Consider the following 23,224-nt stretch of genomic DNA (forward strand, 5'->3'; position numbering starts at 1 on the left):
GGCAGGCTGACTGAGAGGACAGACTCCATGTTCAGGGGCTTCAAATTGAGATGCATGGAGTTCGGCTGGTTTAGCTTATCGCTCCCAGCTGCTTAAAAAAAAAAATCACACAGGGACATGTTGAATGCAAGAGGCCCATTCCTTGCCATTTCTTCTGCTTGCAAAGCCCATGGCATTGTGGAGTAGGGGCTTTTCTTTTCAAATCAAATTATGTTTTACTCACACATAAATAAATAAAATGTCTGTCAATAGCTAAGTGCTACAAATGATCCTACAACAAGAAAACGGCGTTCCTGGCCAACGCTAGCAGCCCTACAATAATAAACCCGTTTCTGTGCAGCACGGCACTTCTGAAGAACCTTGCCAAAACACAAGAGTACATTCAGCCTAGCAGTCACAAGCAACCCTATCTCAAGTCAGTGAGTCATCCCGATATTCTTGCACGGCTCTGTAATAACAAACGCAAGAGCACACCGGACAGCCATCATGAGCAACCCTACAACAACAAATCTGCATTTGTGTGGGTTTGGGATTCACGAGCAACCCTACACAAACAAACCAGGGTGTGCACCAATACAGTAAGCCATACAACACGCAGTGTGTGCATTCAACCCTACAATAACGTAGCCATAACTAGTGCTGGCGAGTCTCCCTACAGCAGTATATGCAGCCTCACAAGCAATCTTCTATTAACAAACCAGCAGTGTGTGTGTGTGATGGAGAAGCAAGCAAGCAGTAAGGAAACCAGTTTCAGTCCCAAGCCTCAGAGGGATTATCAAAACCGACGAGAAAAAAAAAAGTATATTAAAATTTTGCTGAATACACGACAAGCAGATTAGAGCAAAGGGACACAAACAACCACAAACATCATGATTCCCAGAGTCATTACTCATTCCTGCCACACTCTGTCCTTATTTGTCCCAGCTCCCTGCTACGTCTCAGCTTGGAGCGTGAGCCCTAGCCCTCCTCTCCTATATCTCCTCTCGCAACTCTTTATCTCTTGCCTCTGTTCTTGAAATCATTCTAATTCTCCTGGACATTCCTTCCTAGGCAGCAAATGAGGAGAGGGTGGCTGAATGCACACGATCATCAGCTGAGCACATAGCTAGGGTATTGGGAAAAGAACTCCCAACTCCCATCTCCAATCACACGGGCCCCTGTGCAGGGAACGAAGGGAGAGAAGATAGATGCATAAACACAAGCTGGTGCAAAACCACAGGCACACAGACACCATTCAGTCTCGTTCCCTCCCCCACCCAGTCTCTCTCTCTCTCTCTCTCTCTCTCTCTCTCACACACAGCTCTGTAGACAAACCGTCTCTCTCAGGCATACACACACGTGCAATGTGGTAAGATGCCCATCTCTCTCCACTGGACTGTTAGGAGCCAGCTGCCTTTGGAGCTGCCCTGCTGGCAGTGATCCTGTTACGAGTAAGCAGCTGGGCTCTCCTGAGCTGATCTCAATCGAGCACAGACAGGAGTGATAACAGAGCTGGGGCCAGGAGAGTGCGAGGCCTGTAATTACTCCTGCCTGCTGGGGAACAGGCTGCTCAAAGGGGCTTGGAAAAAAAACCCCCATCAGCAACAGAGCTGAGTAAATAACACCCAGCAACCAGTGCTGCCTCTGCAACAGCCTCTTTGCAACGGTAGGCAATTAAGAACTGCTTCAAATGCAACGATGCTGGCAGCGATGGGTCCGGTTTGTCTCTCCTGCATGCCCACTAGCGCCTCACAGCCTCAGCCAAGCAGCCTATTTATGTCCAGTCCAGGAGTAGCCATGCAGGTGCTTGGGCTGTGATTGAGAACAAGGTGATGGCAGCAAAGAGGGACTTTTACTCTGAAAGGCTGCACAAATCAGGATGCGAAACAGCCTCCCCCTTCCAGTTCAGCCTGTCTGAGTGGAGCAGGAGAAGGACCCATGATACCAAGTGAGCTCCTTCCCCTAGGGCTGTGATCTCACAGGCATTCCTGCAAACCTTTCCTTTGGCTGGGAGCTTAACAGAACAAGCGCCAGCTCAGACAAACCCAGTGAGTTCCAAGTGGTTCCCCATATATAAAACCAACAACGCTGTAATGAACTGCATCACGGCCTTCTACAGGAGGGACTCAGACCCACCCAGCCATGCGTCATCAACCCTTTGCTGCTAACAGCTGATGGAGAGTCTCCTTTGGCTTGTGGTAGAGTCGCTTCTGTTTTGGGATGTGGAGGATGCAAATGCCATTATTAATCATGTTTATTATAGTAGTGCCTAGGAACCAGTGAAGGACAGGGCTCCATTGCCAAGGCATTGTACAGACACAGAGTAGACAGGCCCTGCCCTGAAGTTCTATTCCGGCTGCTGCTGTGAAGCTGAAAGGAGCCCTGTAGAGGGAACTGTGAAGCTCCCAGGTGTTCATGGCCTTGTTAAAATTAAAATAAGGAATTTGTATAGCTTTACATCTTCAAAGACTTGTTCACACTAATTAAGTCTCAGCATTCTTTACGACAAGGGCACGCATCCATATTTCCTAGATGGGGAAACTGAGGCACAGAGTGGGTAAGCAACTCGCCTACAACCACATACAGAGTTTAAGTGATTATTGCTACTTATTAATGGTAGGGCCCATAATGTGCTGGCCACTCTCCAGACATTTCTATATAAATCAACTAGATTCATTGTAGGCAGCACAGCAGCAGTGGGATTTTAAGGGACTTAAGCATGGACAGGTGAGGGGCTTTGCTGAGGAGCTCGGAGAAGTTGTACCATGCATAAGGGACCATGTGGAAAAAGGCCAGGAGGCACTGTGCAAGAAGATGACAAGCAGGCTGAGGAAGATGGGAACGCTGGTGGAGTAGGGGGTGACAAGCTCAGCAAGAGAAGATACGTATTTGGGGTAGAGTTCTCTAGAGCTTTGAAGGGGACAACAAGAAGCTTAAATATGGCAGATGGGGAGCCAGTGTAGGGATTCAAAGAGCGGAGAGACATGATCAAATTGATGGGCTAAGAGGAGGAGTTTGGGCAGCTGCATTCTGTATGGACTGACTTGTTAAAGAAGGCACACAGTGAATCAATGGCAAAGCTGGGAATAGCAGTTTTGCTCCAGACCGAGCCTTGATTCACCTGAAAGGTTCACGAATCTCAGAAAACATTCTGACTGGAGATGGGAGCTAGAACTCCCCAAATTCTCAGTCCTGACGCTATTTTCCCATATCTTTAGAACTTATCCAGTCCCCCATTACAGCAGTATCTAAGCACCTCATAATCTTTACTGTATTTATCCTCAGTACCCCTGTGAGATAGTAACATTGCCCTATCTCCATTTTACAGATGAGCAACTATGACCCAGAGAGATTAAATTATTTACCCAAGGTCACAGAGGAAGTCTGTGTAGGGTAAGGAACTGACCCTGGGTCTCCCAAGTCCCAAGCTAGCGCCTAACAACTGTGTCATCCTTTCTGCTTGTCCCAGACTAGAACAAGTCATTGTGTGGCTCAGTTTCCCCACCTGTAAAATTCCCTCTACGTTGTGAGCATCTAGTTAATGCTTTTAAAATATTCTGAAGACAAAGTTATAGGAGTATAAACACTACATCAAGGGGGAAAATAAGGAACATTACAAATGGAACACATGAGGTACATTTAAAAACTGCTTCCTATGGAAGTTGTAACATGTTACAACACTTGGAAGACCACAAACAAAAAAAGTGTTATTCTTGTTTGGTTTAGAGCTACAAAATGCATGAGAGAAGCTTAAACACAAAAAGCTATACTTACGTATTTAAGTAGTGTTATTTTGTGTAATATATTTTATATTGGCCATAAATACAGTTGAAGTAATCTAGGTAACACTGTGAAGTTAAACTGCAGCAGATAGCACAGCTTCATAAAGCAAACAGATTTAGGCCCCAATCCTACAAAAAAATACCCACATACTTGAAGCCAATGGGACTACGCACAATGCATAAAGTTAAGAATATGCTTTAAGTCTGCAGAATGAGTGTTAATTCACTGCCATGCTGTCCTCTTGGATGGACATATGTCAAGAGAAGAGGTCCCAGGACTGGAGGAAATTTCCCAACTGGTTTGGTTTCCATTTCCCCCACTGGATAAGCATGATTCAAATTATAGGCTTTAGGGGGAAAATAATCATTGCTTACAGATATAAAATCCACTTTGCACAGACATGCACATGGGTGAACTAAAAATTCATGTCTTTCTGTTTTGTGAGCTCTTGATCTAGTCAAATACGATGGTTCGAATGTTGCTGGTAAGCGAGCACGACATCCAAAGCAAATTCATTATCAAAGCCAAATGAATGGTCCCGAAACATATTTCAGCTGGCAGTAAACTGTTATTAGGAGAGTTATTCCCCTCCTGGGCTGAGTAGAAAAGAAATCCCAGTTCCAAATGGAAAAGCCATTGTGATCTTCAGCTGGGCTGCAGGGGAAGGACTGAGCCAGTGAAGGCAGGAGACAGTCTCTCTCCTGCTCTCTCACCCACACAATCAGCTGCCCATCCTCATTAGGTGCCAAGAGCAGCAGTTTACAGCTTCCCAGAGAAGCCAAATTGGTGCTGTCATGAATTACTGTAACGGCTTGTTCCACACTCTTCAATGATGTCTTTCATTAGGGACTGATGAGAAAGCAATATGTATTTTATTAACATATGTCCCCCATGTAAGAAAAACAGACCTAATCTTCACTTCTTCAGGAAGAGAATCAAGTGAAATGTTCAGCCAAGCTAAAGGATGCCTGGCAGCTGTCTGAGCTCTGGGCCTTACAGAGACTGCACCACACCACCGATCCCGAGGTGAGCGGGAGCCTTGGGCTGGGATAAAGGTATCTGGGCAGACATCAGGACAGGAAAGGAGGGAAAACCACGGACTCCTGCTCCTTCTCCCCTTGAATTTAAATGAATTTAGTGCTAGTGAAAGCCAGGTGTGATCCAAGCATGAGTGGGACCTAGCTCAACCAGAATGTTGGTGCCCCCAAACTACCCCACCTCCCCATCACAGAAACACTTCTTTTCAGATTGATCCTCCTACCCCTGCGCTCCAACAGGCTCTTCCTCCTCATTTCTCCCTATGCTCCATTATCTTTCTCTCTCAGTGGGCCCTGCTGTTTGGGCTAGGGCCTCTCAGACCACAAGGCCAAGATCACAAGATCCTGTCTTCATCTACCCATGCTGGGAGGTGCCCGAATTCACACCACACAGCCTGAAGTTCTCACTTTATCCCCAGCAGAGGCAGAGCCCGGGTCAGGGCCACCGCTGCACCAACGGGCTCCGCTCCTGCCAAAGAGACACGACATCTAGGAGTCAGAGGGGAATGCCATTGGCACAGCCTGCCTACTTGGCCTCCCTGCCGATGACAGAATCCATTGTGGGAGGGTTGGCAAGGAGACTTATTTTAAAACAAAACAAAGTGCAGAACTGTTTATTATTCAAGCCCAGCGTGCCTTAAATGGAACCTGCTGGCACACCACCCGGCCTAATGAAACCACTTACCCAAGTCAATCCTACAGCAGGGCATGCTGGCAAATGGCTGGGTCCCCAAGGGCCATCCCTAATTTAGTTGCAATTGCCCTCACCTTTAGTACAAAGGGAGAATACAGAGTCCGGCACAAAATCCTTCTTGATCCAAGCCACCTGCCCAATTGGCTCAAGATGGAGCTTTACAGGCTGGGATTGTCGTCCCCATGGGCCTAACCTGGATATGAAAGGTGGCTAGCCAGAGGTCTCATTATTGAGTTCTGTGAGCCGCACTTTGGGAACCCCTGGGCTATGAAGATTTTTAGTGTTTTATTTGATGGGAAAAGGTCATTGTACATAATTGCAAACAGTTACAGAAAGCAATTTCTAGCAGTGATTATAACCCTGCTTCCGGGCTGTGAAAATCCAGCTACCCAGCCTGCAACCGTTTCATAGTCCAGCTCTAGAGAGGAGGATTTTTTTCCTCTTTTTGACAAGATAATGTACTCTTCCACCAAAGCATAGCCACAGAGTATGTTCCTCCCCCAAGGCACTCACCTCGCTCTCTTACAAAGAAACACCTCTATGCACCGTGGGGAGTATGCACCTGGCTAGCTGATACTTGCTACGGGAGAGATTGCAAACCCCAACGTGCACTCCCCCTGCTTTGGCTCCTCTCTCTCCTCCACAGCCACACACAGCCAGCTTTCATGAATCAACCAGAGGAGAGAAAAAGAGAACAAAAAGAAAAGGAAAGAAAGTGAGGGGAGGAGAGGGCAAATATAGATGAAAAAGGCCAAGAAGGGTGGGCGAACAGTGGAGGAAGCTATTGAAAATGGTAAATGAAGTAAAGAAAGGAAGCATCCCCAAGCAGCGTCCCAACCTTCCAATAGGGACTCTCAGAAAGACTCAGTAACTAGCGTGTACTCCTTAAAAGCACCAAAGGGAGGGGGACAGGGGGATAAGAGATAGGCGTGAAAGGCTCTCTTGCTTTTCTCTTTGATGCCTGGCTTGCATTTCTCTTCCTGTGCTCAGCTCTGTACAATACAGACCGACTATGTGAACAGCCAGCTGGACAGGAACAGCCAAGGTGGACTCAACATCTCACACCTGTAAGGCTGGCATAGGGATACAGTGCGGGTGCTCTTCGCTCCCCGCCGTTCCTGAATTAGCACTGTGCCAAAGCCCCAGCAAGGAAAGAACATAAGAATGGCCATGCTGGGGCACACCAAAGGTCCATCTAGCCCAGTATCCTGTCTTCCGACAGTAGCCAGTGCCAGGTGCTTCAGAGAGAATGAACAGAACAGGCAATCGAGTGATCCATCCCCTCATCCACTCCCAGCTTCTGGCACTTGGAGGTGCTGTGCTGCTGAAGATAGACAGGTAGACAAGGCCCTGCAATTAGCAGTCACTGGAGAGCATATGGCCCTTTTATAAAAGTTGGAGCATTAGTTCTATTGTCCTAGTCAAACTCTGATAATAACCCAAATTAGAGTGGAGCTAATGATGGAAAAAAATTATCCATAATTATTTGTTTGTATTAGAAAGTTAACCCACTTTCTGTGTTCTCTCTCGGACAATCAAGCACTTCAGTTTTACTAGCACAAATACTCATGAAAAGTGAATTTTAAGATCAAATTTTCACTGAAAAGTAAATTCTGAATTGCTAAATAACACCCACAAGTTACTCTCTGGGCTGTGTAGATTAGTTATAGAAATCAGCCAGTCAGAGAACAGAAACGCCACAGAACTGCTGTAACTAACCTGCACAGCTGAAATTGCCAGTGTTCCCAACTAAGCACTTGCAAACGAGCTGCAGACCCAGGATTATTGGCTGCATACCTTCCTGAATCACATTCAATAACGAATAAATCTGACCGTTTAATGATTGTTCATGAGCAATTTGTGAATAAAACAAGTCAAAATTAATCAAATTATTTGTTGTGAATAAATTTGCTGAACTCCTCCTAGGTGCACTAAAACAGAATCTCACTAGCAGAGCTGACAGATGTCAGGCTGGTCTAATGTCGGATTTACCTCCCCTGGCCCATCCAACAGGAACCAAGCTGAACCGGTATCAGCTTGGAGATGCTGCTGGCATACAGGATTCTGCAGTAAACTGCTAAGCTTGCAGGTATCACTCTGAGCCTCTCCCTGGCAGAGCCCTTTGGAACCATAATGCATTATTTAGCAAACACCCTCCTACCCTCATCGCGTGGCTGCAGTGAGCCAGCCCCAGGTGGGAGTCACCTCCCCTGGCCCCACTGTGCTAGTCCCAAGTGGAAGCAAACCTTTGTGGAGTTAGCTAGCACAGAAATTGGTCCGCATAGCATATATATTTGAAACTAGACAGGAGCTCCCTCCTCTCCCAGCCCCAAAATACGCAACTAGTTTGGAGTCTTTCCAACCCTTCAGATCTAGCAGAGAAGCCCGCATGCTAGCAGCTGCCCTCACACACACAACCCACTGACAGACATCCCGAGTGGAAAGCAGAGAAGACTAAACACTTGTCAGCAGACGCGACTGCAGCTGCGTGCCCAGTACTGAGCAGTGGTGGGAGCAGATAGAGCATGATCCTGCCCCCTCTGTTCCCAAATATCAATGGGGATGCTGCTGCTTTTCCCGGGGCCTGACACAGAAATCTTATTATGCTTCAGGAGGAGTCTTGTCCATCATGCGCTATTGATCTCTGCCTACAGGTCCCCTTTCGCCCAGCACAGCTGTCACTCAATTCTACTGAGCATCCCAAACCACTTTTCCTCTCGCGGACCTTAAAGACGCAGTCATCTCCTTCCTGCTTTTTCTGCCTCATGGCCGTGTGAACCAAGAACTTCAAACCACCCCCACCTGCTGTTTACCCTCCTCCAATGGCCTCTGCCTCATTAAGGGCTTTGTCCGGCACACCCTTAATGTAGTCTCAAGAAGGCAATGGTGCTAGAAAGTGAAACTGACCAATCTAGTGTCACTGACTGAGCAAAAAGTAAACAAATTGCATCAATGGTGGAAAGTAAATTAGATCTGAGAACCTTCTCCAGGTGTTACTCACTGCAGGGGAGGACATTTTTGCAGCCAATGCAATTTTTACTTTGATGGTGTCCTATTATAGCAGCACTTCATGAGCAGATACCAGCCTGGTGGCTAGGGAAGGCAAAAAGGAAGTTGATAAAAAAACCTTTCCAGAGTCATAAGCCATCCCATATATGAGACGTCTTTATGAAACTCAATCTCGTGCCTGCACTTGGCACTTTGTGGCCAGGTATCTGCAGTTCCCAGTCCTCACCACAGCTGTATGGGCAAGGGAGGTACTGGCAAGCTGATGAAACTGACTCTCAATCTCGCTTGTTGGAGTTACTCCACTTTGTATAAATGAATATTCATTGTACGTGAGAGAAGTCTAACTCTATAATCCAGTGGTTAGGGCACTCCGCTGGGGTGTGGGAGGAGACCCAGGTTAATATCCTTGCTCGGCCTGATTCAGAGCAAGAATATGCATCTGGGTCTTCCACATCGCAGGTGAGCATTGGCAATTCTGGGGCTAGTCTGGGTCTCTCGCTCTCTGGTTTTGACCAGAAAGTCTACCCTGGATCTGAGATACCTAGATGAAAATTCTGTCAAAACTTAAATTTAAACGTTTTGACAGAAAATTGTTTCATTGAAATTTTTTTGATCAGCTCTAGAAATGACCTTCTCAACCCACAAAGCAATGAATTTATGCCCTGAGCTGTGATTACCTCATAACTACAATTACTGGTCACAAAGGGTACGGCTGCACTGCAGCGACAGGTGTGATTGCAGTACGTCTAGACACACCCAAGCTAGCTAGCTCAAAAGGTAGCAGTGAAGCCAAAGCAGCAGCATGGGCTGTATAAGCCTGCCTGGGAGTGTACTCAAGTGGCTAGCCTGTGCAGCCTCAGCTTCACGGCTAATTATTATTGGCGCTAGCCAGATCAAAGTTCGCTCGGGTGTGTTTACATGTGCTGTGATCATACCTCTGACTGCAGTGTAGACATACCCAAAGCTATGTAGCTTTTCGGTGTGGGACTCAACCACTTCCAGAAGTAACTCTACAGGCAGACGACCTACCGTGGGCCATACCCATTCCATGTATAACTCTAAGTCGGCTTAATTCATTCTTAGGTGTAGAACTTTTACTTGTGTCTTTGTAAATTTACCAGCCACTGGTAAATTCTCTGACCTCTTGTTCTAACATTATAGGATACTACTAGGCAAAAGGGACTGATCGATTTTCACTAAATCCTACTTAAATTTAAGAACTTGAACTAGGTTCCTCTGACTGTGCTCCGTTCCGTTCCAGTCCTGCAGGGACTCCTGAGATGAAAATCCTGTCAGACACCAATGTGTGGGAGAGCAGACTGTGGCCCAATATGTGCACAAGCAATGAACCTCAGGATAATTATGTTATGGACACAGGCCTATCATTATAGCCTCATGTGGTGTCGTTTCCTTGGTGATGATCATGGTGTTGCCTAGACAGCGCATAATCCCCAGGAGCTGGCAAAATGTTAGCCTGTTTTTATAAAGCGAGTTCAGACACCTGAGTCCGTCTTAGGACGAGTTTCAGTTTTTGTAGCCCCAAGGTAACCCTTCCCCCTCTCCCCTGCAAGACATCTCGGTACCATTTCCAGAGCAGTTTCACCCGAAGCGGCGACCATGTCTGGAAAAGGGGCCTGGTTCATCTCCTGGCCTTGAGGGCCAAATGCTAGGAGAGGCACCCACCACCGTGTTTTCCTTCTTTACTGGTTCAGAACCCTTCCTAAAGCATGAGCTCTGAACCGAGCCCTGGTTTATTACTGTTTGTGAGTGCTGGGCTGGGCCCATGGGGTTGTTATTGAAGGGTTGTCTGTACCTGCTGGGACGCACACATTAGCTGGTGAGTGCCGGGACATTTATGTTTGTTAGGGTTCAGTTGCTCATGAGCACGGGGTTGCGTACATGAGCTTGTCACTCTGAGGTTGCTCCTGAATGGGGAAATACATACACTGGTGGGTTACTACAGGCTGGCTTGTGTGCTGAGCTGAGAACTCTGGTTCTTAAAATGAAAGCAAACAGCATGGAGGGCTGGTGACACCACACTTTGGAGCTCCAATACCACGGCTTCAGTCAGCCAGCAGGAGGAACTAGAGAGCACAGTTAAGGGATCCCCTCCTGCCCCTGTCCTGTCTGCCCCTGCAGGGGCTTTTGGCTTTCTGCACTAACGAGACAGAAAAACATCTAAAGAGACACTGATCGCGTGGGGTTGGAGGAGGGTAAAAACACATTGGAGGCAAGAAAGAAAGAGACCATGTTACAGTAAACAGAACTCAGTATACACCTCCTGCTGCGCTGCAATGGTCATCAGCAGAGTTAACCTTCCACTCTAATCTCCATCATTAAATCCCTGCTAACGCCCCTGTCCTACGTATGGCTTAGCGGCTGTCTGTCTGTCACCTCCAACGTGGTGAGCCTGGCTCCCCACCACCTTAGCTCTCATTAACACCCTCTGGCTGGCTGATGGTGTGAGCAGCAGCTGGCTCCCAAGCCCTCCTTAGTTTTGTAGACAACTGAGGAGGTTTATCAAACAGGGAGAGGATGAAAGCACCAACAAAGAGAGAGTCACTCCCCCCCCCCCCCACTCCATCCACTCTGATGTTGCACAGGGCTGCTCTCATTAAAGCCAGACTGGGCTTCCTGGCAGGAATTAATTGGAGATGGCCACCTGGTTAGCTACTTTAGTGTGTGGGTCTAGGAGGGGAGCGCTCTTTGGAGTTAATGGGGAAGCAAGCAGCCTACATTGCAGATGGTTGGCTGGCACAGGCTGCTGAGGGGATCCGAGGAACACTTTGCCAGGCAAATCTGAGGCTGTTCTAATCAGAGGAATAGCAGAAATGTGTTAAACTTCCCCGCTTTTGGTCTGAGGCCATGCATCAGAATTTAAGGAGAAAACGTTAGCCTCAGGTCCCCCTGAGGGGCTGCATGAAGATTAAATGCTCCTTCTGCGCTGGTACCTTCTCCTGCCTCTTTCTCCCTCGACCCTCCCTCTCATTGAGCGCACAGTAATTCTGCCATTGTCCCCTGTAACCACCAGCTCAGCTCCTTCCTCCAGAATGCAACCTGCACGCAATATTAGAAGGCTTTTCATTTCCCTTTAATATTAGAGCAGAGCTGTGGGAGGGTATAAACCACACAGAGAAACAAGCAACTGAAAGGGTTGGTTTTTTTTTTTTTTTTAAATATTTTTTAAGCCAGGGTTTGGTTTGAGTGGGCTGCTCCAAATCCCCAAGTGATGCAGGAAGCTTTCAGAGAGAGCCTGGTGCCTTTCCATGCTATAGGAACATATCTATGCTTGGAAGAAAAATAACCCTAGGCCTTACAGTCTGCCCATAGTCAAGCCACCTGAGGCTGCAACTCACTAGACTTCATAAGCAGGATCGACCTTGGTCAGCACTGAGAGGGGATACCTCCTGGAGCAAGAAATAAAAAAAGAATCCCCCAACAGAACACTGTAGGGGTTTGCAGAGTCTTTGGTACAGAATGAGCTTCCCTCCAAAGCACTAATGAGGCCAGTGCTGCTGCATGGTGCAGTTGCGTGGTGTGCTGCTGGAGGAGTGGTTGTTCAAGTGAGAGAAAGAATTGAGGCTTTTCAAGAGGCTTGAACTGCTACTACTGGTGCTGTCCCTGGGGGTGGCTCCAAGCTCTCAGGCTATTTTTTAAGTTTAGGTTAATTTGTATCCAAATTGAACTGGTTTGCCTGTCATTATAATCATCATCAGCAGCGCCCTGAATGATTAAATCCCATCTAAAATGCACAGGCCTCCTGCGTTGGGAGTCCCCGTGCAGTAAACGCCAGCATCTCTGAAGTACTTGATTCTCTTAGATCCGTCACCCTGGAATGCGCAGCCCCATCGAACCCTACTGTCTGTCCAAAGCTGCTGCACAGGAAGAGACAGAAGGCTAGGAGCCACTTTGCCAGTTGAACAATAAGCAACGCTTCTACTCCCACCCAACAGAGTTTAACAACAACTGCAGTAGGCAATTTCAATTCAAGGGGTCCCCGGGGCACTGTAGAGCATGCTGCTGTTTAGGGATCTTCGCATTATATATTACACTCACCCCCCGCCCCAAGAGCCCTTAAACCAAACTGAGGTGACTGAAATGAGACCCAGCAATGATGATTACAATTTACTCCTTCTGCACCTCCTGTAATTCCAGCTCAGCAAGAGTTAGTCATCGCCTGGCTGCCCCTCACCAGTCAGCACCCAAAAATCCCCTCTCTTGGCTCAGACGTGTTCAGGGTGTGTCATGGTGCTGAGGAATGAATTCTGACAGGCCAGTGAACCCAAGCAGCTCCCAGGATGCTGAGGAATTGATGAATTCCAGCTGGCTGGTAAATTAGGATCTCTAATTAGGAATAGCTGACTGATGAGTACCTTTTTCTTAGGCCTGAAGAAGAGCTCTGTGAAGCTCAAAAGCGTGTCTTTCACCAACAGAAGTGGGTCCAATAGAAGATATTACCCCACCCACCTTGTCTCTCACGCCCTAGGACCGACACTGCACATGACTGATCAGAAGGCATATTTTCTCCAAGCAGAATGTTCCATCACAATGGGGGAGGAGGGAAATCCTTACTCTCAGACTTCCCATAATAGAACTTTCATTCCACCATAGGTAGCACCTTGAAGCTAGGTAGTATCCAGGGAGAAGAGTTCACAGACAAAACACACTCTTATAATTTATCCACACAAATTTTCTTCCCTTAAGGGCTCTTCAGGGGAAGCACCTTTTTTGCTTTTCACAGTTGTATTCACCAGCATCCTCATGTTCTCCACTAGGTGAGGAACCCAGGAGATTACATCAACATCTTTTTGCCTTGTTGTTTACCCTGCCATCCCCCCTTGGGGAAAACAGCATAAACAAGTAAGGAGTTGAAGATGGGACTCCCTCCTGACAGGCCCAAGTGACAGGGAGCAGCATGGCGTTGCAGTGACATAAGAACTGGAAGATGGGCAGGGCTTCAGAGGACAGATCGGAAGCTCTGTTTTGGCCATGTTTAGTGTTAGCTGATGATGAGAGATCCGGGGAAAGGTCAGAGAGACAGGCTGAGATGCATGGACTGGATGCAGAGAAACAAGTCGGGAGTGCAGAGAGAGATCTGAGAGTCACCAGCATGAAGATGAGAGTTAAGAACATGAGAGTGGATGAGATCACCCAGAAAGAGGGTGGAAAGCGAGGGGAGGAACAGAAAGGTGAACCCCACTATGGAAAGTGGAGGAGGAACACACCCACTGAGCGAGAACACTGATCAGCATTGTGGGAGAAGAAGAACCAGACCAGTGCAGTATCGTGGAAACTTATTGCCTTCCACTCTGTCTGCATGTGTCCAAGCACTGCCTTGAGTGGGGAATGAACAGTCTATCTTTTACTCTCCCCCCGGCCCCCAAATGTTCAGTGCCTACTCCTTCTCCCCCCCATGGGAGCTTTAGCTATTGATGCAGCATTCAACCAGTAATAAAATGTATGCAAACGTGTTTAGATTGCAAATGCAGGAAAATATTCATTATAAGAATGTAATGATGCCAAAAAAGAGAAACATAATGCTAACAGCGATATATTGTGAAATGCAGACAAAGACAATAGCACTAATTCTCCTTTCCACAAAGGCCTTCCTACCACTCCAGTAGAGTAAATGTCATTTTCCTCCTCTTCCAGGCAAAGGTGTAAAGGGGCCTCAGTGTAAATGTAGTCTCAGATCTGAGACTACATGTTCTCACCTTATAGGTGGAGAGGAACTTGGTTGAGGATGAAAAAGAATGAAAATCCTAAATTATTTCAGAGAGTTGCAAAGGCGGAAATGGCAACTCTGGTTACAGTGAATCTCATTTTACAGTGAAACTGTTCAGTGATAAAGTGACTTCATTATAAGAAGGCCCCCTGTGTCCTGTATTGTGGTGATTATTTGCTAAGCATGGAAAATGTGCTCTGCGCTGTACGAGAAACAAATATAAGAAGTCCCTTCCCTGGAGAGCTCACAATCAAACAGAGACATAAAGATGAGACTCGCTATGTGACCCAAAGGAGGGAGGCACTTGGATTCTTTAATTATTTTGTTTTGTATGTACAGTAAATAATCTTTTACTCCCAAACATCACGCAAACACATTTACTACCAGACCCCAAGAAGCACCAATCTTAAAAACCTGGGATTTGTAAAACACTGGAGAGATCTGGGCATTTTGCCCCAAATAAGGCGGCGAAGCCTGGATGGAAGCGTCCTGTGATACTTGGTTAGCTTCCCACACTCTTAAAAGTGTCAAGCTGTGATCCTTTCTAGCCAGTGCCCTCTCATATCTTCCCCTGATCCTCTCTGGCCCTCCACAATTGCCCTTGAGCCTGTACAGAACTAGAAACCAAAACCCCTGCTGAGTTTATATAATTCCAATGACTTCATTACTTTGACTGTATGAAAGTCCTTCTGTAACACAAAGAATGGCTTTTCCCTGCAGTTCCAGCCTGGAGAGCTCGCCACTTTATTCCCTTTATTTTAACTAGTGAAGAGGCTGAAATTCCACTTGCCTGAGTCTCCAACCTATATAATCTACACTACTTTACTGATGACTGGGGAGGGGGAGGGAGGGTATTCATATTAAAACCCCATTCAGAAGATAGAGCATGAAAAGACCAAGAAGTGGGACCTTTTAGCTCTCAATCCTTCCCTACAACAGACTTGAACGTAAACACTGACCTCACAATTGACTTTCCTTTTCTATTTCTTAGAGGAAAGAATGGCTACTTCTGGCTATTCTGCTAAGAGCAGCTCCCAATCTGCAGGTAGTATCGGAGGTGAGCTCCTCACAGCTCTCACTGAAAGCTGGTCTTCCCAAGTACGAGCATGGTGCTGGAGAAGAGCGATTAGGGATCTTACCTGCCGGACATCCAGCCGGTACTTGAGAATGGGATCCACTGCGTCGGGTTCTTTCTGTGTCCACTGCAAGACATAAGAGTAGTTCTTGGATTGCTTCTGGCTGTGGGTGGGGTTGGGAGTGTCGTAGTAAAACTCTGGGTTGTAAGCTTTTGCTGGGAAAGAAAAAGAAAGAAGAGAAAGGGGATGGGTGTGGGGGTGGGAACTTAAAAGTTACAAAGTGAGATGGCAAGGGTGGTGAGACTTCACTGACCAACTCATCAGCCCAACTGCAGCTCAGGAGGTCCTCTGTGCCCAGGGGCACAGGCTGGCATCATGCCAAACACCTCATTTACATTTTAAAAGCCATTCAAACCATATGTTTCTATGCTTCCATTTCCACTGGCTAAGGTACTGGGGGGAAGGTAACAACCCAGTGAGCCCCAGCACACCATGACACCGCACCAGTGAAGGTGGTAATGGGTTTAGTTCTGTGGTTGAACTAACTCTGATCTCCGATTGAGGCAACTTTAAAGTAGTATTTTTGTAACTCCTGTTTCATCGGCTGCTTCAGAGAGCCTCCTGCTAACAATTCTTGGGAAAATACCCGTTGGCCAATAGATCATATTTATACTTTAAGTGGGAAAGATAGTGTTTCTGAGCCAATGACTCCTCCTAGAAAATGAAGAGCTGCACCAGAAGAGAGAGAGAGAGAGAGGGGAAGGAAAATATGCACTAGAAAGAAGCTAGATAGTTGGTAACAGAAGGATTTTCCATGGGGGCAGCAGCAGCCCTTTATCTGCCTCTGCTTCCACAGATAAGATCAAAGTGAGCTGGCTTTGTGGTAGGAACTGGGTTGGGTCAAAGACCCAACCCAAAACCTTCCTCAAGATTGCCCCTGAACCCCTTTCCTCTGTGCTCCTGGTGACAATCACCAAAATACCACATGGAAAGCTGCTTTCAGCTGCTCTCCAGCCTTGAAGAGTTTGAATAGGATTCAGGGAAGTGTCCAAACTTTCAAGGTCTTAATTGAATGGAATCCTGTGCCTCATGAGGTTCAGCCATCACGGGAGAGCGCTGCCCATCCTTAGATGCCAATCAAGGCACCAGGGCCAGAATGTGATTTTGAACATACAGATTCCAAGGCCAGAAAGGACCATTGTGATCATCTAGTCTGACCTCCTGTATAACAGGCCAGAGAACTTCCCCAGAGTAATTCCTAGAGCAGATCTGTTATAAGAACATCCAGTCTCAATTTATAAAAAATGTCAGTGATGGAGAATCCACCAGAACCCTTAGTAAATTGTTCCAATAGTTACAAATATACACCTTATTTCCAGTCTGAATTTGTCTAGCTTCAACTTCCAGCCATTAGATCATTTTACACTTTTCTTTGTTAGACTGAAGACCCCATTGTTAAACATCTGTTCCACACATAGGTATTCATAGACTGGAATCAAGTCATCATTTAACCTTCTCTTTGCTAAGCTACATAGATTAAGCTCCTCGAGTCTATCACTATGAGGCACGTTTTTGAATCCTTAATCATTCTCATGGCTCTTCTCTGAACCCACTCCAATTTATCAACTTCCTTCTTGAATTGTGGGCACCAACTTTTCCTGGCGCCAGCGGTGCTGGCGTCTCTCTGCCCCAGCCCTGCCCCTACTCCATCCTTTCCCCACCCCTGCCCTGCCCCCATTCCAACCCCTTCCCCAAAGTCCCTGCCCTAACTCCACCCCCTCCCCGCCCCTATTGGACCCCTTCCTCAAATCCCTGCTCTGGCCCCGCCTCTTCCCCGAGCGCGCGCTGCATTCCCCCTCCTTCCCGCTCCCAGTGCTTGCTGCGCAAAACAGCTGTTTCACAGCACAAGCGCTGGGAGCTAGGGGGAAAAAGTGGGCACGCAGCGCGCTCCAGGGAGGAGGCGGAGGAGAGTTGGGGGGCAGGGCAGGGAACTGCCAGTGGGTGCAGAGCACCTACCAATTTTTCCCCATGGGTGCTCCAGCCCTGGAGCACCCACGGAGTCGGTGCCTATGCTGAACACAGTAGTCCAGCAGTGGTTGCACCTGTGCCAAATACAGAGTTAAAATAACCACTCTGCACCTATTCAAGATCCCCCTGTTTGTGTATCCCAGGATTGCATTTGTTCTTTTGGCCATGGTGTCGCACCAGGAGCTCGTGTTCAGCTGATTATCCATCACAACCCCCAAATCTTTCCAGGGTCATTGCTTCCCAGGATAGATTCCCCCATTCTCTAAGGATGCCCTCCATTCTTTGTTCCTAGAAGACGACATTTAGCCACATTAAAACACACATTGTTTGCTTGCGCCCAGGTTACCATGCTATCCAGATCACACTGAATCAGTGACCCGTCCTCTTCATTATTTACCAATCCCTCCATTTGTGTCATCTGCAAACTTTTTCCAATGATGATTTTACGTTTTCTTCCAAGTCATTGATAAAATTATTAATAGAGTCACTGCACCCAGCTTAATGGAGTAGCTCCAGATTTACACTGTCGTGACTGAGCTCAAAATCTGGCCCCAAGAGTGAAAAGGGGCAAGGCAAGAGATGGCCTTGAATCAGAACTCTCCCTGGACTTTGGGGGAGTCCAGATGCCGGTGTGAATTTCCCAGACTTGGGCCATCTCTAAATAGCATAGACTGCTGGGAGTGCAGAGCATAAATATCACCCCCCAAACACTCCCATTGGCAGAGCACACTCCTGTCACTTTACACTCAAAGCATGGGTCCCTGTCATTCTGTGGAGGTGTAATCAGACTTAGAAGGATTCCGTGTTTTCTGTTAAACATTCATATTATCCATCAGAGTTATGTCCAAGTCTTTTTTTCTTATTATTTTTATCAACAAATTTTGCACAAGCAAGAAGTTCAGAGATTAATTACTGCATATTCAACTTTGTATTGACTGTGGAAGTCACGTTTCATAATGGATCCCGAAATGATAATTACCATCTTGCATAACATTAATTCCTTATTAATTGACTCTGAGATGGAAGTGGCAGCAAAGAGGGAGGAAAAAAGAAGCCCTTTAATAATGACTGCAGCATATCAGATACTTTTAAAACTTCACTTCTGGAAAGTTGAACTGTTGGTGGATTTTTTTCCAACTGTTTTTGGGTGAAAGGAGAACCAGACCAGATACACATTCAGATCATATTTTTGGGCCTTATATGTAGGTGAAGCTGGAGAGTGGATTAGCACTGACCAGATCACAGGAGTGTGATGGTAGTGCTGCTCGCCTATACAAAGGTGTGGGGGGAAGGGAGGAGGCATGGAATGGGTGCGGGACAGCCTAGAAGTCACATTGTACCTGTAAAACTTTGTAACAAAGCTAAATTTCTTAGCTGTGGAAGAAGCTAACACCCCCATACACCCATCCATTTTAGGTACTTACATGGCCCCCATGACCACAGTATCTGAGCACCTCACAATCTTTAATGAATCACAACACCCCGTAAAGTAGAACAGTATTATCCTCATTTTACAGATGGGGAACTGAAGCACAGAAGGGCTAAGTGATTTGCCCAAGGTCACGCTAGAAGTTCGTGGCAGAGCAGGGAATAGACCCCCAAGTGGCCCAAGACCTAGACTCATGCCCTAATCACTGGGCTATCCTTCTCAGATATATGTGCTAAGAAAGAATTCAAAAGTTTCAGGCAGCTGTATGAGTGCCGAGGTTTTCCCTTGGACCTGTAGATGTTTGGTCATAAGAATGGGCAAAGAAGTTTGGAATCCGAAAGCTAGCACTAGAAAGCTATGCCCTGGCTGTTGAGAAAGGCTGGAGAAGAAGGAACACGCTGGCTGCTAAGGGGATCCTGTCTCATGGGACCGAGCACCACAAACTGAATGGCATTAATCCATTAAGTACCAGCTCCAGAAAGGAATCCATGTGCCGGAAGCATTTCCAAGTCCCCTAGGAATGAGTAAGCTTTCTAGAGTCAGAGTTCTGTTTGACAGAGCACAATGGATTTCATTTCGCAGTGATAGCATAAGTGCTGGCTGCAGGCTAGTGAAGAAAGGGGCATAAGTTACGGAAAGAAACCTAATGCCACACAAATGTGCAGAGGTCTGAAAGGATAGGGGAGGGGTCACTGGAGAAGGGGATGTAGCTGGTCAAAATAGGATGTTCTGGGAGCGTGTCAAGGGAAAAGACTAAGGCCAGCATGGTACCAGTGCCTGAGAAATGACTAAGTGGAAGGTGTGAAATAAAATAGATCCCACCAACCTTCCAACCGCTCCCTGCCAGCACACACACACACACACACACACACACACACAGGGCTTGTCGGTACAAATACTTAATCTGCCGCAAGATGGGGTGTAAATCTACCTCTGTAGAAACTGAGGCCCAAGTCAAACCTCAGGTCAAGGGAAAAACAGCTTTAACAATCAGCAGAAGTGGCTGGATCAGACGTGTGGTTTGAACTCAAGCGCCACTCCCCCTTTTTGCTGCCCATGGAGTCGGAAAGGATTTCACTCACTGTACATGCTGGATTTGCACAAATCCCAGCAGCAAATCCACCGAGTAACAGCATTAGACCCTGCCTAGTTTTTATCTAAGCAGATGTCGCTGCACAAAACTTGGGGGAAACACACTAAAAGAAGGGTTTTGTTTTAAAAGAAAAGGACTGGAGGGTGATGGGATGCCGAGTCTTACACGCCTGCCTGGTCAACATTTAAATCTGATTCAGGTTGTCTTTAGCTGAGAGTAGATACCAACAGATAGCTGTACAGTGGCCTACGTGAAATGAGTTTGGTGTTTGTCACTCCTGTTCCTTTCGAGCAAGTGTTCACACCACAAAAATGCTCCAACCCAATTGGCACTAACTAGCCCCTTTCTAGGCAGTGGCAGCAGAGGCACCAAGGACTGCATGAGCCGTGGAGGCCGAGCTCCCTACTCAGTCCTAGAGGGAGTCCTCCCAGAACACAACTGAAGCACTCTGGTGGGGAGAGTGCATGGTGGAAGCTTGCCTGTACTGTATCCAGTCTACAGAGAGAGGGCGTCTGTCTCCAGGGCTCGCCAGCCACCAAACTCGCTATAAGCAAGTCAATTAAAAACATAAGGAGGAGTCAATCTGTGAGGCTTACCAGACACCTGGAAGAGGCAGGTGGAGACCCCCACATCGTTGGAGATGCTGCACTCGTAGCTACCACTGGTCTCCCGGTTCACGCTGTCCACCTTCAGCTCCGAGTAGTCCTGCTGCTCTGTGGGGAGCAGTGTCAAGAGGTTCCCATTGAAGCGCCAGACGGCTGTGGCTACCTTCATGGGGCTCCCCTTCAGCATGGTACACCGCAGGGTGACGCTGCGGCCCATGCCCTGGCGGATGTCCTGAGAAGTTGGTTCCACAACTGGGGGGACTGAAATCATAATGACAAGAACAGGAAGAAAACCCGTCATTGGAGCAGCAGTCTGTCTCCTAAGCTAGACCCTCACCGGCTGCCATATCATCTCCCGGTACACATGCCCCTGCTACTCTTGACTGCATATTGCTCCCCTTTGCTAGGGTGTGCCCAAGCAACAGCTGCAGTTGCCATTTCCCAGCAACTTGTGACTGGGCTGGAACAGGTTGTAGCCACCCTCATATACAATATGTAGGGGCGGCCCATGGAGAGCACAGGTCCTAGGATACAATTCTTCATCTACATCCACTCTGCCAAGGTGGGACATTGTATGCCGAGTCCTGGGCTATCAGCAGGCTGCACCTTCGTATTAAATGTACAGCCCACATTGTTAAGCTCCACAGCCGGCATTTGCCCTGCAAGCCCTAAATCAGAACAAGAGCAGCAGTAATTCCTCCAAGCCAGTGTGATCTGCAATCACAAAGCATAGTGAAGTAGCTCCTAAACACTGAAATCGGTTTTCTCCTGTGCAACTTAATACAGAGGAGGGTTAAAAAAAAATATATCAGCTATATAAAATCCCTGTCCCTAGTTAGGATAAAACCTGTCCACCCTCACAGAACACAGAGCCCTTGGGAGGGCTGTGGGGCATTAGAAGGCTAAAATGGATGCAAGAAGCCAGAGCTATGCATGACAGCGCAGTCTAGTGGTTAGATCAGGGGACTGGCTGTCAGGACTTCAGGTTCTGTTTTCATGTTTACCATTGACTGACTGACCTTGAAAGGCAAATCACTTCCCCTCTCCATGCCTCAGTCTCCTTATCAGTCACAAGGGACTAACAACATATATTTGCCTTCCTGGGGTAAGAAGGCTATGAAAATCCATTAGTGTCTGTAACACTCGGAGACCTCTGGAATGTAGGAGTGAGGCATGCAGATGGGACATGGCATAGGGGTAGTGTGAATCACCATTGCGTGGGCTGTACCTATTTTATGTATTAACAGAGGACTTCAGTCGCCAGGGCTATCAATCCAGCACCTTCCACCAGCATGAAACTTTTGATTAAGAATAAGAGAAAACACAAAAGCTCTCTTGCTAAAATGAGTGGGGCTGCCCCAGTGTAAGTGAGGGCAGAATCTGGCTCTGGGACGGCCTGAGCTCCAATAGAGAAAGCAGAGATGTCTTTATGTACATCTAGTACAATAACTACTCTTCCTCCATGAGCCTGGTATCCTCTACAGTCCTGTGGGCAACATAGACCCCCTAGATGTCTAACGTGAAAAGATCTCCTCTGCCAAGCGGGGCAAGAGCGTCTCCAGGTCTGGTACAACAGCACCTCCTCTGCCAGGTCACTCTTGCTTGACAGTAACCATCTTATTTTCCAGGTACCTGGCCCAACTCTCAGCTGTTTGGTCCTTCTCTGCAATTAAATGGATTAAAAACAGCCCTGGATGGAGCGTACCTTGCCTTGTTGAGTGGCATGGTCAGCTCATTACAGATGGCTTGCTAGTGGCGTGTCTCAGCAGGCGCTCTGAGCACTGACTTGCCTTTGGCTTGCCAGTCTCCCACCTCAGAGTTATAATGTGAGATGTTGTTTGATTTGACCTAGTGTCATCTTCATCCCCAGCTGCTCTCCCATTTCTTGGGTCACATCTGCTCCTCAGTTGAAGCCAGCAGGGCCTCATGTTCTAATCGAGACCGGCTGGGGAAGCGAAAAAGAGAAGGCTTCAAAAGTGACGTGGCCGCAACAGACACTCAGCCAAAGCAAGTGAGCTAGCAGGGGGAGCCGCCATTTCATAGCACTAAGGAGGCTATGGAGGTCTGTGAGATCTGTGGAAGCAGTGGAGGTCATTATGCTGGAGAGGGGGGCTAGGAGCTAAACAAAAGGTCCCCTTCCTGGCTCCAGGGACACCCTGTGCCCTAGTAAAGAGGGACTGTACGAGGGCAGAAGAAGGACAAGGGAGCAGGGGCAGGGCTGGTAGAATCCAGCTCTTTCCTCAGGGCCCAGGAGCTGCAGGGGCTACTACAGCTCTGAATGTGCAGAGGATGCTCTGGGTCTCTGCCACCATTCTGCAGCGTGGGGGAGGGAATGAAGATTCCCTACTCAGACTGCAAGGCAACCAGAATCTGTGACCATCACTCTCTCGTGTGCGCGCGCAGGGGTAAAATAAGCTGCTGCCTCTAATCACTTTTTCCCCTGGATGGAGATGCCCACCTCCTCAAACACAAAGCAGCACCTCACAAACTTTAATGCATGGGGCTGTGGGAGCTGTCCTGCTAGAAGTACCATAAAGCCAACGTCCTGGCTGCTTGTGGCCATTCAGCTCAGCTTACATGCTTTAGGGAGTTAGAGAGCTAGCCCTGGTTTCCTGGCCAAATTCCAACATGGGCAACTACATACAGGTTCCCTAAACTCCCTTCCATTTCTCCCCTAAACCTGCTTGTGTAGTGCTGGTGTGCGCTGTAAAGCGCGGGCTATGTTCCACCCCAGGGGTGGCTGCATTCAGCACTGGGTGAGCACTC

At 47.5% G+C, this 23,224-nt stretch overlaps 1 protein-coding gene across 5 annotated transcripts in view; it reads right to left on the reverse strand.

The window, feature by feature from the left end:
- MDGA1 (MAM domain containing glycosylphosphatidylinositol anchor 1) overlaps positions 1-23,224 on the reverse strand; it is a 196,767-nt gene that overhangs the window by 46,429 nt on the left and 127,114 nt on the right. For 4 of the 5 annotated variants that reach the window (XM_074949101.1, XM_074949100.1, XM_074949102.1 and 1 more), the window contains exons 9-10: positions 20,450-20,719; positions 15,367-15,518 (exon numbers count right to left, since the gene is read on the reverse strand). In XM_074949101.1, the coding sequence (XP_074805202.1) occupies positions 15,367-15,518; positions 20,450-20,719 (422 nt within the window). The remainder of the gene's footprint in view (positions 1-15,366; positions 15,519-20,449; positions 20,720-23,224) is intronic. The other variant, XM_074949103.1, reaches the window with a different exon arrangement.

Source organism: Natator depressus, chromosome 3 (assembly GCF_965152275.1).
Source record: "Natator depressus isolate rNatDep1 chromosome 3, rNatDep2.hap1, whole genome shotgun sequence".
Lineage (NCBI taxonomy): Eukaryota > Metazoa > Chordata > Testudines > Cheloniidae > Natator > Natator depressus.